Here is a 15,805-nt window from a genome sequence, read left to right as displayed (position 1 = left end):
ATGGAATAAATTGAAAATCATTTTCTCGATTGTTTTTAAATTGTTATCTGGTTTAGACATAGTCTAATCCACTCAAGTACTTCACGCCGATTTCTTTACTACCATAACATTGGATAAGATAAAATCCCGCCCAAATAGATATCACGAGCAAATCGCCATATCTCACCATCCTCACACGAGATTACGCGAGATTATTTAAATGACGTTCAGCCAATGAGATTACGTTTCTCCTCCCTTATGTATGACACTTGTAGAAACGGTGAAATGTGACATCCCGACATGGCCTACCGTGATTAAAAACAAACAGGTTCTTGTTTTAGAGCCACTTAGTACCAATGTTTGAACTAGTTTGCCACAAATCTTATATACAACCAGACAATCTTTGGACTTATACTATTGTTTATATACAATTTTCATAATTTTAAATGTAGTTTATATAGGCTGTACTAATTCCTGTTTCATCAACACGAAGTGAAAACAATAAAACAGTTTACATAACTTGGAATCAATATTTATCAAAATAGTTTGTTTTAATTCTGATTGTTTGTAAAAACACTTGTGTAAACTTGGAACTATAATATGCTATAATGCATCACCATTCTATGGCGGCAATGCAAGGTGGTTATTTGGACTCGAGCGGTTTCCAGAACGGACTTTACGGAACTCTTGGATATGATGGAAGTTCCATAAAGCTGCACCACGGACATTATCCAGAAACTCAAGACACTTGTTATCCGAATTACAGCAACACATTACCCGGAAGTGGTGTTCACTACGCCGCGCGTGATCCGCCATCTTATTCAGAGTCCACCGTTTACCAGAATGGATACATTCCAAACTCGACCTCCTCCTACTATAAAATGGCGGGTTCTAATGACTTCGGGATTCCTCGGGGAGATTCCTCTGGAATGCTTTTGAAAACAGATGTGATTGATTCTAATTTAACTGATAATGTAAACATAATAAATCATCGGTTTGAAACCGAACATTCCGTTACAGATATAAACAACGTGCAGCAAGATACACAAACTCAATCTAATAGTAACCCTCAAAGTCTTAAACTGGATGAAATATCTGAATTTAAGACAGATCTTTCTCTACAAGATTCCGTTTCGCCAAACGATTCCTCTGAGTGTTTGACTGTTGATATTAAAGAACAAGATACGTGTACAAAAGCAGACGACATTATTGAAAATGAAAATGCTGCAGTTGTTGCGGAAGAGGATAACGCGCGCGGGAATTCTGATGTTAAACCTGCTTTGTCATATATTGCTCTTATAGCAAAGGCAATTTTAGAGTCTAATCAGAAACGGCTGAGTTTAGGTTCTATATATTCTTGGATTGAAAAGAACTATCCGTATTATGTTAACAAAGGTCAAGGTTGGAGAAACAGTGTACGCCATAACCTCTCATTGAACGATTGTTTTATTAAGGCCGGAAGATGTGAGGACGGGAAAGGAAACTATTGGGCAATTCATCCAGCAAATATCCAAGACTTCATGCGTGGAGATTTCAGGCAGAGACGCCGTTCAAGGAGACGTGGACGAAAGAAGGACTGCGACCTTGGAATGTATCATGTGACCAACGGTTATATTGGAACTTCCTCTCCACTGGCTCCGGCTGTTCCATTCAACCCCACGCCCGCGCTTAGTTCCATCTATTCCCCCTACACAGAGGCTGAACGCAGGGCTTATAGACTTGATGACGCATTGCTGCGTCAAAATATGAACAATCCTTTTATGAAATGGTACCATGGCAACAATAGTTATGGCAACCAAACGCCCGGATGCAATACGGGGATGTACGGAAGTTCGTCACCGCAGTGGCAGCCAGGATACACCGACCAAACGACATATCAGCTCAATGCGTTCTCGCCAAGGTAGGTTTCAAACGTAAAAATCGTGTCTTTTTTGTCCAAAAATCTTTTTAAATAGTGTCTTATCTTTTATGGGATGCTGCATGTCGCCCGGAAGGCAACAACTAAGTTTTTAATAGGATATTAAATAGTTGAGCAAGTTGGTCTTTCCTATATGTGACACTTTCAACTAAAATTGATTAGCTATGATATAAATCAAAACTTCGTCTACATGCATTATTTCTTACATTTAAGTAAATATAATTTTTTATCAGTATTGATAAACAATAATTGTTGTAGTAGCACGTTCTTGATCGTCTTTTAGGTATAATATAATTGTCTACGGTTTAAGTATAATATGTATGGCTTATAACTGTATATACACGGTACATTCCTAAAATCTTTCATTCCATTAAACAAAAATTTTGACACACATAAAAGCATATTGCTACGCGACAAAGAAGGAGAAAAATAATTTACACTTTATTCCTTAAATTCTCTTAATACATGTATAATACAGAATTACAAAATGTTACAATTTAGATTTACAATGATTTAAGTAAATGAGTGATGCCTTTTTTGAAATGCCATGAAAAAAGTTATTAAAATATTATGCCTTTTTTTTTCGTTTTAATTAAGACATACATAGCAGAATCTTTTTACCCATTCAATCATTTGAGTGTTTTATTTTTCAACAGATCATATTTCATTTGGACACATTTCGGCTAAACTTTGTACGAATTAAACTTCTGAAAAGTAACGATTTGAAGCCACTAAAATGCGTGCCCCAGAAAAAATTCATTCTTTTTAATCGGATTATTATAAAAAAACGAAGATTTTTTATATATAAATTACAGTTTTTAGTACGACTGTAAACAGTACTTCTTTATATCTTTTAGAATGCACAATTTTGTTTGCATAATAAAACAATATGAAATGTATTTTTCCAATCGCCATGATATATTATTGTGAATTTATTGCGAAAGGTCAATGTTTTAAAATTCCGAGCTGACGATGATTTATCACTTTTTTTTCCTGTTTTATATTGATGTTCAAATTTCAAAGTAAATACATTGATAGTACTGAACTAATTTTTCGCCGTTAAAGTGTTTACTTTTACATCATTTTCTTTTGAGAATTGTACAAAATTAGCTATAATAAAACAGGACAAAACTTTTACATCTTTCAGTAAGGAAATTAGCTTCGATAGAAATAGGACGAAACTTTCACATCTTCATGCGTTAAGTAAATTTGTATGTTCATAGCTTCATATTCATCGTGTACATTTAAAAAGTCACATTTTTCGAATGTCATTTTAAGTAATCATAAACAGATAGTCCGTACGGGATTATTTATTTAGACTGATAATCACAATCAGGAATTAATAAAAATCCAATTTGTCATTCAAGTATTAGACATCATCGGCGTGAAAATCAAACAATTTTATCTCCCTAAGTTTTTCTTGATTTTTGCAAAGATGAGACCGCGGGATTAACACTAAATCTTATCACGCTCTCTTATTCCGAAGCTTAAAATGTGTTAAATAAACCCCTAAAAAATACGCATTAAATTGATATGGAAAAATTTAATTGTAAGACAAACAAAAATGTCCACAAAAAATATTTAAGAAAAAAGGGTAAATTAGAATATAAAGCAACCGACGCAACATGTTTGTTGTGAAGCTTATATATGTGAATGGCACTGAAAAATTTTATTCATGAAAAAGAGAGATGTTAAATACTTAAACAGAACATAGAATAAGCAAACTGGTTTTGTTCTTTCACATTTAAAGGAGTTACATACTATACGTATCCTTTGCCATGTTTTGCACTTGTCTTAAATCATTTTCATGAAATATATTGCAGAAATGCACAATTTATTTAAATAATAATAATAACAATGATAATAATAAGAAATGTCAACAACAACTTATTAATTGAAGACAAATACAAAGACTTTTTTCTTATCAATAAAATAAATTTGGAGCTGGAACTGAACCTTTCATAACGCCAGTCTTATGAAATTTCATAACTTAATCAATTCCGATTGATTAAAATCATGTACAATATTTTTGTTTCAAAATACATGTGCTCTAACTATATGAATAGTCATAAATTCATATAAAAGTATTTAAAACACAGCCCGTTTTGTTTCATTTTCCATTTAAGCCAAGTGTAGCGAAACAATGATTGAAAGTTAGAAGACATCCCAATCTTTGTAACGTCTTGAACAGCATTCTTTCTTTTTTCAATTTTGAATATTTATGTCGGAATATTTGTATGCATTATGTATAATGTATTATGCTGCCAATTTATTGAGAAAAAAATGTTTAAACCAACAACCTTGTCATAATTTAAATATACGGATGTTTTCTACTGAGATAAAATTCTTAATAACGATATCTAGTTTAAATAAAATATATCTGATACAATAAAATATTTTAAGAATCGCTGTATTCTGATAGAATAAAATTTTAAAAAAGAAGATTATTCACATTTAGTTATGACAAAGGTTAGTTGCCATACCATAGATTATACTGTTATGCTAATACATCACGCAAAATTAATTAATGAAATTGGAAAACAATTCGAATTTTTTGCTATATTTTGCTGTCGTTCGTGTGAGCACCACATTGATCACATACCCGTGCCGCTTTTATGTCTCCGTAAAAAGCGATATTGCACGGCCGTGCATACATTTTGAGGTGACGTCATTTGCGTCATACAAACACAGCGTAAAAACGTGATACATAATTGCATTACAAAATAAAATTATTTGCGTTAATAAATAATATTTTTTAACCGTAAGCAGATCTCTTTTTGGACATGTGATGAAAAAAAACGATTGTATTATATTCGTGTAGCTTCACTACTTACGTTATTGAATTCGTTGAATAAAATAATATTTTGCTCGCCATTGACCCGCATAATTTTATTTCATCCAACTTATCCAACTCGTTTTCAATTAATAAATTAATAAGCGACAGGATAGCAATGCTTTTTTCATAAAAAAACTTAAAGGAAAGCAACGACTTTTAGTTATGAGTGGTATCAATTTGCTACAATGATTAAAGATGTCTTATAAAACAACATATAATAAGATATATATCTTGTAACATCAAACAATCAGCATAAACATGTACTTATAAAAGCACATTTCCGTACAGAAACACTGTCTAATACAAACACTAGTATATATGGTGGAAAGTATAAAGCAAAGCGGTTTATTCCGAGTATCTTTTTATTCTCACTAATTTTCAATTATTTGCAATTCTGATCTGTTTCTGTTGCATTCCTTTCACTGAACGTATTTCCAACAAAATAATACCATTTGAAAAGAAGGCTAGAATAATTTTGTCCGGTCGTCGTCAGTATTTAATTTGAAATTGATGAAAAGTATTACATGCATATAGATGATGCCTCTGACAAATTAAAATGAGAACAAGCAAATATAACTAATCAAAATAATATTTCAATTTAAAAAAAAGACAACCAGAAATTCAAAATTATGAAATAATAATTGTAAGAGTGTAAAAGTAATGCTTCTCTTTTTGGTTGATAATAGCTTCTATAATTATTTTCTCATTTTTCAGTCGTGTTATATCTTTCTGGTCTTTGGGGATCATTTATTCCAGCACGTTAATGTTGAAGTTTGAATACCGCTTAAGTCGGTGTTAGGGGGCGTGAAAGATGTCGCATTTTTTAAAATTAATATCTTATACACAGACTCAAACAAACTGTGTCTGCAATTCTCATAAAACATTGTTGTTTTATTGCTTTCACCATTTTCCAGATTTTTTTCTACGTTTTCGTCGGATTCTCTCTTTTGACAAGTTATTTCCGCAAGCTGTTATGTCAAATTTTAACCTCCTTTAAAACAATTCAATATGATTACGGTAGTCTGAAATCAATCTCCGTATTTATGGAATGTTAAAAGCCAGGGAAATTCCATATTTGCTGTAGATTTATAAATTAATCTGCTTCAAATCTTAACTGGATCAATTCTACTCGATTAAGTGCTCTTAAGGGAGACGATATTCTAAAGCTCTCCAACTCCAAGAACTTTCAATCAAGTGCACCCTAACTGCACTGTTTGTTCACATATTACAATGTTGTTTTGAATAAAACCATGTTGTTTACGAAGAGACTTATTTCCATATGCTTGAATATTTTCATTATAAGATTAAAATATGAATGGAACATGTTGCGTTTAAGTTAAACTGGTATTATATTTTTTGTAAACTACATGATAAATTATGATTTATAATAATACTGCATTTTAGCACCCATTGTTAAAATAATGGCATTTGTGTTAACACATCATGTTTCATTGGAATAAGGTCTTTTGAATTTGAAGTGTAAATAAATCCAGCGTTTTGAAATTTTAAAAAAATATTTATATGAATATGTTACTACTTTGACGAATTATTAATTTTCTTATTATCAAACAAAAATGGTGTCTACTTTAAAGATCACAGTTTACGACTCGATTAAGTGTTAGATGATTTTTTAAAGAATGATAATACATGTAGATGAAATGTTTTAAAAATATTACCTTAAATATTTTGCATTTTATCTTTATAAAAGATGTATAATCATTTTAAAATAGATTATACCTGAGAAATCATCATTACAATTAGAAATATCAATGTTTTTGCAGTACACATGTATAAAAATGCTCTTTTATATTTTCAGAAATTATGCGCCTCCGGCACTTGTGTGAAAGAAAAGAGGATGCGAAGTTTCTCTTGAAACAAGGTTGCTCAATGGGAGTTTCTTGATGGACTTTACCGGAAGTAGAAAATATTGACTTATTTTGTCAGATGCACTGACCGGAAGTGATTGTTATATTTTCTTCAACAACGCATACAAACTAACTGTGATTTAATTATTAGGCAACAATTGTTGCGGTATGTGCTATAAAATAAAGAAATATCACTTTTTGTAAATTTTGTAAATAAAAAGGATATTATTTAAATAAAAGAAACATTAAAATAAAATGTCCTTACTCGTATATTGTGTCACAGCAATTGTCCGTTTGTAGAATTATTTCTTTTCAAAATGACATGACCTTTGTTTATACATGCATATCGATCTGCTTAAGTTAAGAGAGTTGTGAAGTTTATACGAAAACATCATTTTCACATCACAATCTAACAAAGACCTACTGTTTAACAGCAAACAGCTTTATTTATTTCTTTTAGAGCTACCCGGAAAGCAAATAAATGATTGTACAATAATTATATATAATTACCATCCTCCAAAGTATTAAGTATCTGAAACGATATTAAAAACGCGCCAGATTTTCACACTTTCACACTCTACTAAAATAAAAATGTTGTTTTTAAGTCTGATTGTCTTTGACAACAAATCCAGCGGACACGATTTCAATCCTCCTTACAATAACTGATTTAACTTTAGACTTTAGACGAAAAAGCAAGTTGAACTTCCGGTGACAACCATATATAAAACGTGTATCACACATTTGATTAATATGGCCATTCGTTATTCGGTTTTCCACACAAGCTTTGAACATCATCCGTCCGCCCCTTTCTTGGACCTATAATGGAAAAGGTCATAATATTTTACTTACTGTTTGAAGAAATATATGTCATTAAATTTATGCTTTCCATGATGAGGTTGTACTGGAATAGTTTTACCATATATCCTAGAAAATTTACGCGGACTACGTTGCTACTAAACAAAGACAAATGTTACGGGTTAAACAATTATTGTTGATTTTAAAGTAAAACTGGTGTAAAAGCTTCAACACAGATGAATTTTTGTTTTTAAATGAATGAACGTGCAGAATTTGGGAGCTTAGTCATCCAGCTCACTCTGTCTATGTTATCAGTGCAATACACGATTCGAACATGAAATATTTGACCCGTAGAATAAAGAGAAAAAATTGGTTGACTAAATTGTCAATTTACTAAAGGCCAGAGTGGTTGTGTCAATAAAGAATTCAAGATGATTCTAATTACTATGATGTTATTCTTGTTTGCTAAGTTGACAAACAGAAATTTCAACTTTCAAATTTTGATAAAAATGGAAACGTCAAATTGAACAGTTGTGTAATTGATAAAATGTCAAATCTTAAGATTTTTCACTTTAAACTCAACATGAGTTTTGTATATTTTGAAATTAAATTGCTTTTGAAGTTAATGCCTTCTTCTAGGTACTCCATATGTAAATTTAATTAACTAATCTAGACGTAGATCACTAAATGGAGCCATGATTTTATAAAATCCTGTCTGTAATGAACACAACAAATTACTTGTTTACGTCAGAACAAAAATGCAGATTAATCAATGTTCTTCTTAAAACCGATAGCCTTTTCAACGCCGGCAGAATTCCAAAGATTCATTTAGAAAGCGCTTGATTGGCTGGATTTGTGATCTTGGTCATGTGGATGTTTAATCGATATTTTAACACCGGAAGTGATTCAATATGCAAAATTTTCGCAGTGGATGTCAATTTATCATTATGATTTAAGTAATAGCATCGATGACAGTCTAATATATTATATAAAAATATGCTGAAGATTGAATATATTAGTTTAGTTTTTTAATATTCTATTGTTCTTTCAATAAAATTTAAGAACATTATTTTATAGTCATAACAACAATTTTAACAACGGGCAAAATAGTTGAACAACAAGTTCTAGCAACATAGGCAAATGTCTTTCCCTTTATAAGATATAGAAACGAAAATATATTTAAACACTATACGCATGAGCAATAATAAAAATAAGGACGGCTACAAATATAAAATAGCATGAAATCGACATGGACGTTTAAAAAAGAAGAGATTGAACATTTGCTATTCTTGGTGAATATAAACGGATACAGAAAATCAAGTATCTGCCTTGCGATTCTCCAGATATATTACAATTATCATGAAGTGTATTCCTAAGCATTTTGTTTGAGTTTATTATACATGCCACTTGCCTTTTTAGCAATCACTTTAATCATCCTCAAAATGAAATTACTTGCTCCATTTTAAAGGTAGAAACAATATCAAAGGTCCATAAAAATGATAATATCTTCAACAGAAACCAAGTTTATTAATTCTGGTACTAACTACATTGAAAGAAAACGAGATTATTTCCATATCCTACATATTAATTAATTAATGGTAGGTGATGTAGTAAAAATTTAAAAAGTGAAAAAATATATTATTTTAATACGACCTTATTTTGACGTCACACACTTTTGACCATTACCACGTGGTTCATTGTTTTCTAGCTTACGTGACTCAATATTAAATTCAGAAGCATTAAAAGCACACATTTTGAAGACTAGAAAAGATTCTTACATCTTACTTACATTTATATTTTGATTAAATGCAACGACTTGACTTGCCTTTATATTGTAATTGAGTTCTAATAATCACGCCTATCAATAAGTATCATTACATCAAATAACTTTAACTTAACTGAGTTGAAATATTAAAAGAGACCTTTCTCAACTGATGATACCAAAGGAAAGTTTTATAGTAATAATGTAATGTCTTCTTTTGTAGAAGGGCTATACGTAAATCAGAAATTCAGTTATATTTCAAGGTTACTTTTTAATATTATACCATACATAACATCAAACAATGGCGGCGATATTATGGAACCAACAAGATGAGCAACATATTGTCAATCAGTAGAAGAACATGTGAGTCCTAGACGAGTAACAATGGTAGGAACAAAACTGTTACAGACGAGGATTTTGAAGTTGTAAATCGTGTTGTATTAATTTGGTAAAACAATGCTATGACACAATTATTAGACTTTAACTAAAACCATGTCCACTTCTTTGGCATATTGATAGATGTTAGCAGTAACATTTTAACCAAAGAATCGCAACTGCTCTTTTATCTTTTTTCTAAATAGCCAACCAATATAAACTTCAAAACAGATAAACTCAAATATAAATACATTGTACATATAAATGTAAAAAGGTGTCACACTTTTGACCATAAAAGAACGAATGACAATACCGAAACCACTGACTAACATTACAAAATTTTATTTTAATCATCTGTTGTTATGGCCTTGTACGATTTTGAACAATCAGCGATAGTTCGTAAGTGAAATAAGCTATATTTTCAAAAGTCTATACAGAAGCTTTTTATTCCTCCGATATTGAACGATTGACTGTGATGTCTGTACATACAATTGTCGCGCACGATTACCAACTAGTTCAGATCATTATTGAACATCATGTTTCATGTCCGACGGTCTTCGTAGGTCTTCTCCCTTATTTTTGAAGTGTTATTAATTGTTCACCAACATATTATTATTTGATATGACGTTAGTAATATAACGTTTCGTATTTTGTATTCATGACATAACGTCATACTCGTATTCTCGTAATGTACTAGTCCACGTAAGACAATAAGATATTACCGTGTAACATAGATACCGCTTTTCGTCTATTTCAAGTGTTTCTTTGCATTTATAGATTTTCGTTAATTTCAATTTATTTCTTACGAAACGAGTCCATTTCATAATAAGCTTATTATTCAACATATACCTATTTGTGTGTATGCGAATTTAATGCGGCTAAAACAGACATTAGTTAAGGCATAAAAACAAAATTATTTGAAGTGTTTTAAAGTTCTTTGAAGTTTCTTTCTTTTATTTTTAGCATACTTTAACATGACCGACTAAAACGACAAAAATTATATTACGTTTCGTAAAAGGTAAACACAGTCAATACGGATTTTATTCCATATATCTCTAAATCAAAGACGGTATAATCTTGACACTAACTGTGCTATCTCTTCAATCCGCTACTTATAAAATAAAGCCACGCCCCTTAAGAGGGGTTGATAATATTTCAACATAATCTAGAGTGTATTCCTAAAAGAATGAATGTAATTTATTATTTCTAACAAGTGAAATATGATATTTTGAAAGTACAGATCAAGTTTTTTTAATATATAAATTAATTTCAATTCAACATATAATTCAGAGAAGACGCAAAAAGCGACAAAAATTATAACACTTATAGAAAAAGAGTTTGAATATTTTGCTGGACTATTCCAGGAAAAGGTCTTGAGCATAGTGCTTCCTTGACAAATCCAATAACACGATAGCCCTCCGACCATATACATTAACACAATGCACTTAAAAGGCTTGATGATTCAGATTTGGAGATACTTTTTAGAACAAAACAGGACATTGCTACATACTAAAATAACTGCATAATGGACATTGTTCTGCAAGGTAAATTACTACTAGTGTTGGAATATACAATTTAATTGTTAATATTGACATAACATGTTGCCTAACATCAGATAATTGATACAAATATAAATAAATAAATAAATAAATAAATAAATAAATAAATAAATAAATAAATAAATAAATAAATAAATAAATAAAATAAATAAATGAATAAATAAATAAATAAATAAATAAATAAAAATACCAAAATTGAAATAAATTATGGTTGTGCTGCTTTTGTTTAATACCTTTTTTGTTAGGCATGTACCATTTATCTATAATAAAAAATCTTTATAGAACATAACAGAACAGAATTTTTATTAACGTATACAATATATGTATCTTGTTAATACAACATCAAATTAAATACATACAATGATAACGTATATATTATCTCTATTGACCATAATGATAGTACTTTAAAACAAAGTGCAATTATATTATTGATCTTTAATTAATTAATCAAAAATATTAGTAAACTAAATGCATGCTCTGAAATTATATTTTTTGTTCAAGTATATAGTCCAAACTTCATATTCAAGATGTGTGATATACAAAAATACTTTCACAAGAATGTGCTTTCACATGTGAGCCGCGTCACGACAAAACCAATATAATGGGTTTGCGACCAGCATGGATCCAGACCAGCCTGTGCATCCGCGCAGTCTGATCAGGATCCATGCTGTTCGCTTACAGACCCTATAACAAGTGAAGAAACTGATAGCGAACAGCATGGATCCTGATCAGACTGCGCGGATGCGCAGGCTGGTCTGGATCCATGCTGGTCGCAAACCCACTATGTTGGTTTTGTCATGACGCGGCTCATGTATTTCAACAAGTTTTGTCGTGTGATCACGCCGCAATGTTCAGATATTGTCTTTTTCTTGTGATGAACTAGAACTATGATATCAAGAAACCGTGATTACGCCAAATTATCCAAGTACGTCAATTGCGTCAAAAATCGTCATTTTTTGTGGAGTCACTGGTCCAATGAATAAATACATGTTTCATTAAATCACTAAATTGACTAAATTATATTTCTTTGTACTTGCAAGACTTATCATTCAAATAAACAAGAATAATAGATGTACTGAAATAGAATGCTACAATGGTGAGAGAAAATTCTGGTAAACCTCAGGTATGTATTTTCCCACAATTATTCTTTATATTATTCTTTATATTAGGACGAAATTACATATTCGACAAACGGGCGCAATCGCAAGGAATCGTTTAAACGTAATTTAAATTTGACCGATGTAACCTAAATAACGACAATGTCCCCTTATTATTCATGATAAAATTTCAACCTCGATTAATCTTTCGGGCCTTCCGAGTTCGAGCGAACAATGTTCAGCTGTAATTAATTTGAAGACAAGGATGCAGCCTTTTCTCAATAAGAATATATTTTATTGTTATCTGTCTATTAAATTGACACACGTTTGTGTATGAATATCTTCATCATGAGTACACGCGTATTACAGAAATTTCCTTGCATAAAAATAATTGTCTTTAAGATGAAAGCCATTTAGTACTATCAGGGTTTGTAATTAACTTTTGGAAATTTTTCTTTAAAAAAAAGTATTCATACAAAGACATTATACATTCTTTGTATATTTATACGTTTTGTATATCTTCATGGGCGTTTCGGCCCACTGGAATGAGACTCCGAAACTTCATAACTAGAATGGATAGCAATTAATGGCTATTCCCCTTGATTTAATGAACAAATAAAAAGTTTAGTAACAAAAAGAGATTTCATAACATTTTTTCAATGTAATTAAATGCCAAGAAAATAAAAAAAAATCATTTCATTTCAAAAACATACAATTTTAGATATGAAAAAATAGTATGTGTGGCAGTAGCCACGAGTGAAATATGATGATTTTCATAGCACAAGATGAAAATAAATTTAAATGTATTCATAAAAAGAAATTTGAATTTTCAGTTTATTATATACAATTTTCTCTTTTTTTGACATCACAGTTGGAAAGAATTCCCCTTAAATTTTGTATACTGTCTGAATTTAACAAAACAAAAGTCACGCAAGACGCCAGTGAAAATACGAAAAAAATGTTTTACTGCAGTGAAAATACACAAAATGAAACTACGCATTTTATTTTTATCAATATTTCATTTATAAGTATATAATATATTTGTATAATGCTCGAAACAAGCAACAGTAATCTGAAAATGTTAACGGAAATAAAAAGGCAGAAATATTTTATTTCAAAGTATGAATATTATACAGACGGTCAGTTTTAGTTTTCAGATTTTTATTCCATGCTGTTCCTGATTATCATTATTATTATTAAAAAAGATGTTTTAGATTAGATTTTTTTTGGCCACGAATAAATATTGCTGGAGGATACTAAATTTATATTGAATATGCTTATAAATGAAATATTGAAAAATTGATGATATAAAATGCGTATTTTCATTTTTCGGTATTTTTCAATGTAAAATTATTTTCCCTGCAGTGAAATAAATTTTCCGTATTTTCCCTGGTTCTTTTAAATCAAGCCAATACACAAAATTACAGGAGATTTCTTTTTATAATTGTAAGGTTAAAAAGTATATTATAAGCAGAAGATTCCAGTTTCTATTCTATAAATACGGAATTTATTTTCATTTTGTGGTATGAAAAATATCATATTTCACGTATGGCTATCGCCACTGTTAACATATTTATTTTTATACCACTCGATGAATATAAATCCTTCATTTTAAAATAAAACAAAACAAAACTAGAACAAAAACAAAAACAAATTGAATATCCTCAAAATATAAAATATGACATGATGGATGGATCATGAGGCCATTATAGAGGTAAAGATACTAAATCTTCTTTACCCCAAACAATAGTATATATATTATAAATGCATAATAATGCAGCATTTTGCAATCAGTACGTAGCGAATTGAAATATTATATACATTTCTCTCCGTAAAAATAGAAATACTTCAATTTTAACTTACTATGCAATCATGTTAAGACCAGACATAGTCTTCCTGTATATAGGTCATTAAAAAAGAAAACAACACATGAACAACAACAACAACAACACCACCAACAACAACAACAACAACAACAACAACAGCTTATATTTTATTCATGTCCGGCTCACGTTTGAACCCATATTTATAATTAACAATCTGTTAGTAACGAACTGAATACTCTTTTTATAATTATAGCCATAAATATGTTACAAACCATAACATTTGGCAAAATTATCAAGTTGTGATCCATGTTTGTCCAAAATAATGTGAACATTTAACTTTTGGTGGAACATCTTTTAACACCGTGTTCATGTAACCCTCATCCTCCCTCCCGACATACACTTACACTTACAATTTCACTTACATTTTTTAATGTGGATGTTTAATACAGTTGTGTCAGTACATATATACAAAGTACTCTTAGTTCTCTTAAAATTTGATATTTTCTCAATTCAATGCATAAAAATCACGCAAATTATTTTTCATATTTTTCATTTTAAAATTTATATGTCAAATGATTTATTGAAAATTTTTAACTTCGCATTGTATCTTTTTATTTTATTTTCAATCACTGCATAAAGAAATGAACTAAAACGTTACATTCGTAATTTACTTTTCATACAAAAGACATGTATATATACATGTATAAAGTAAATGAAATATTACTTTCTTTTCTTGCAAAATTAACTGTTATATTTCGCTTCAAGTAAAATAGAGTATTTTCTCTAAACAGCTAAATGGACACTACACGAGTGCTACCGGTCACTCCACAGAAATGTTTCGCTTATCGCAACTTCTAATTTGCTTAGGAACAATTTTGTCAACAAGGTGCACTCTTTGGGGCTAATTCTTTACTTATCCACTTGAAGTACCCTAATCAGGAATGTATCCTTTAGGAGATTTTAAGCGAAATTGCAACGGGTGGGATGTTTATGCCAAACAAACTTAAATTGTCCAAACTTCGATCTGGTGAGCACGAACATTGTACTAAATTGCCAAATTATGCTAATGTTTGCCTTCTGTATTAAGATGTGACACCTGATAATTGTATATCAAAGGTGGAACTTCAGTTGATTCCAATCGCCAACAGCAGACGACATTTAACGCAGCGTCCGGTAGCGCCATTTTTAGTGTGCTATTTTTTCTCTCTTTCTCTCTGAAGTGTGTTTTAGCCCTCCCTAAATTTAGTATTATAACGGTAGTTTATTGTAAATAAGATTAAGCCGTCCGAACATTCAAAAATCTAACTTTTCAGACGCTCTTTTCAATTTCTTACGTAACATTTCTATTACAAACATTGTTTTGTTGTTGGTAGTATGTGTTTTTAACATACTTTTGAGGAGATACCATTGCATTTGGTATGGTTTAAACATATTTTTTAAGCTCGATTGCGAAACAAGTTCTTGCAACTTATATTAATCACTTTCGAGTCCGCTTCCTGGAACCAACCAGTACTGGTGTCATATGAAGAAATATGGTCGTAACCCGAGTAGGGCTCGAACCCATGATATCTGGGTTGGGAGGCAGACACCTTAAGCACTAGGCCACCGCTCCCCTTTAAACAGACATTTTACTCTTAAATTTGTTCAGTAAAATTTAATTTTAAACATTATATAAACAAAAGATACTTATCATATAGTAAAAGATAATCGCATATTTTTATAGGTCAAACAACGATCAAATTGCTTTAAAAATTTAGTTAGCAGCTGAACTTAGCTCATGTAACTAACAAGTG

General features: G+C 30.6%; 1 protein-coding gene across 1 annotated transcript; it reads left to right on the top strand.

The window, feature by feature from the left end:
• Window positions 1-311: 311 nt before the first annotated feature.
• LOC132742366 (forkhead box protein D5-B-like) lies at window positions 312-6,845 on the top strand. The gene is made up of 2 exons (XM_060730741.1): window positions 312-1,879; window positions 6,550-6,845. The coding sequence occupies exons 1-2, from the start codon at window positions 588-590 to the stop codon at window positions 6,575-6,577; spliced, it is 1,320 nt and encodes a 439-aa protein (XP_060586724.1). The 5' UTR covers window positions 312-587; the 3' UTR covers window positions 6,578-6,845.
• Window positions 6,846-15,805: the final 8,960 nt, after the last annotated feature.

Source organism: Ruditapes philippinarum, unplaced genomic scaffold, assembly GCF_026571515.1.
Source record: "Ruditapes philippinarum isolate M1 unplaced genomic scaffold, ASM2657151v2 ctg1363_1_1_1_1, whole genome shotgun sequence".
NCBI lineage: Eukaryota > Metazoa > Mollusca > Bivalvia > Venerida > Veneridae > Ruditapes > Ruditapes philippinarum.
This window is presented reverse-complemented; position numbering and strand designations above follow the sequence as displayed.

Excerpts from the sequence above, each read along its gene's own strand:
- LOC132742366 (XM_060730741.1), top strand. The coding sequence starts at position 588 with ATGCATCACCATTCTATGGCGGCAATGCAAGGTGGTTATTTGGACTCG. Across the intron at positions 1,880-6,549 it reads CTCAATGCGTTCTCGCCAAG|AAATTATGCGCCTCCGGCAC; the intron begins GTAGGTTTCAAA and ends TTATATTTTCAG.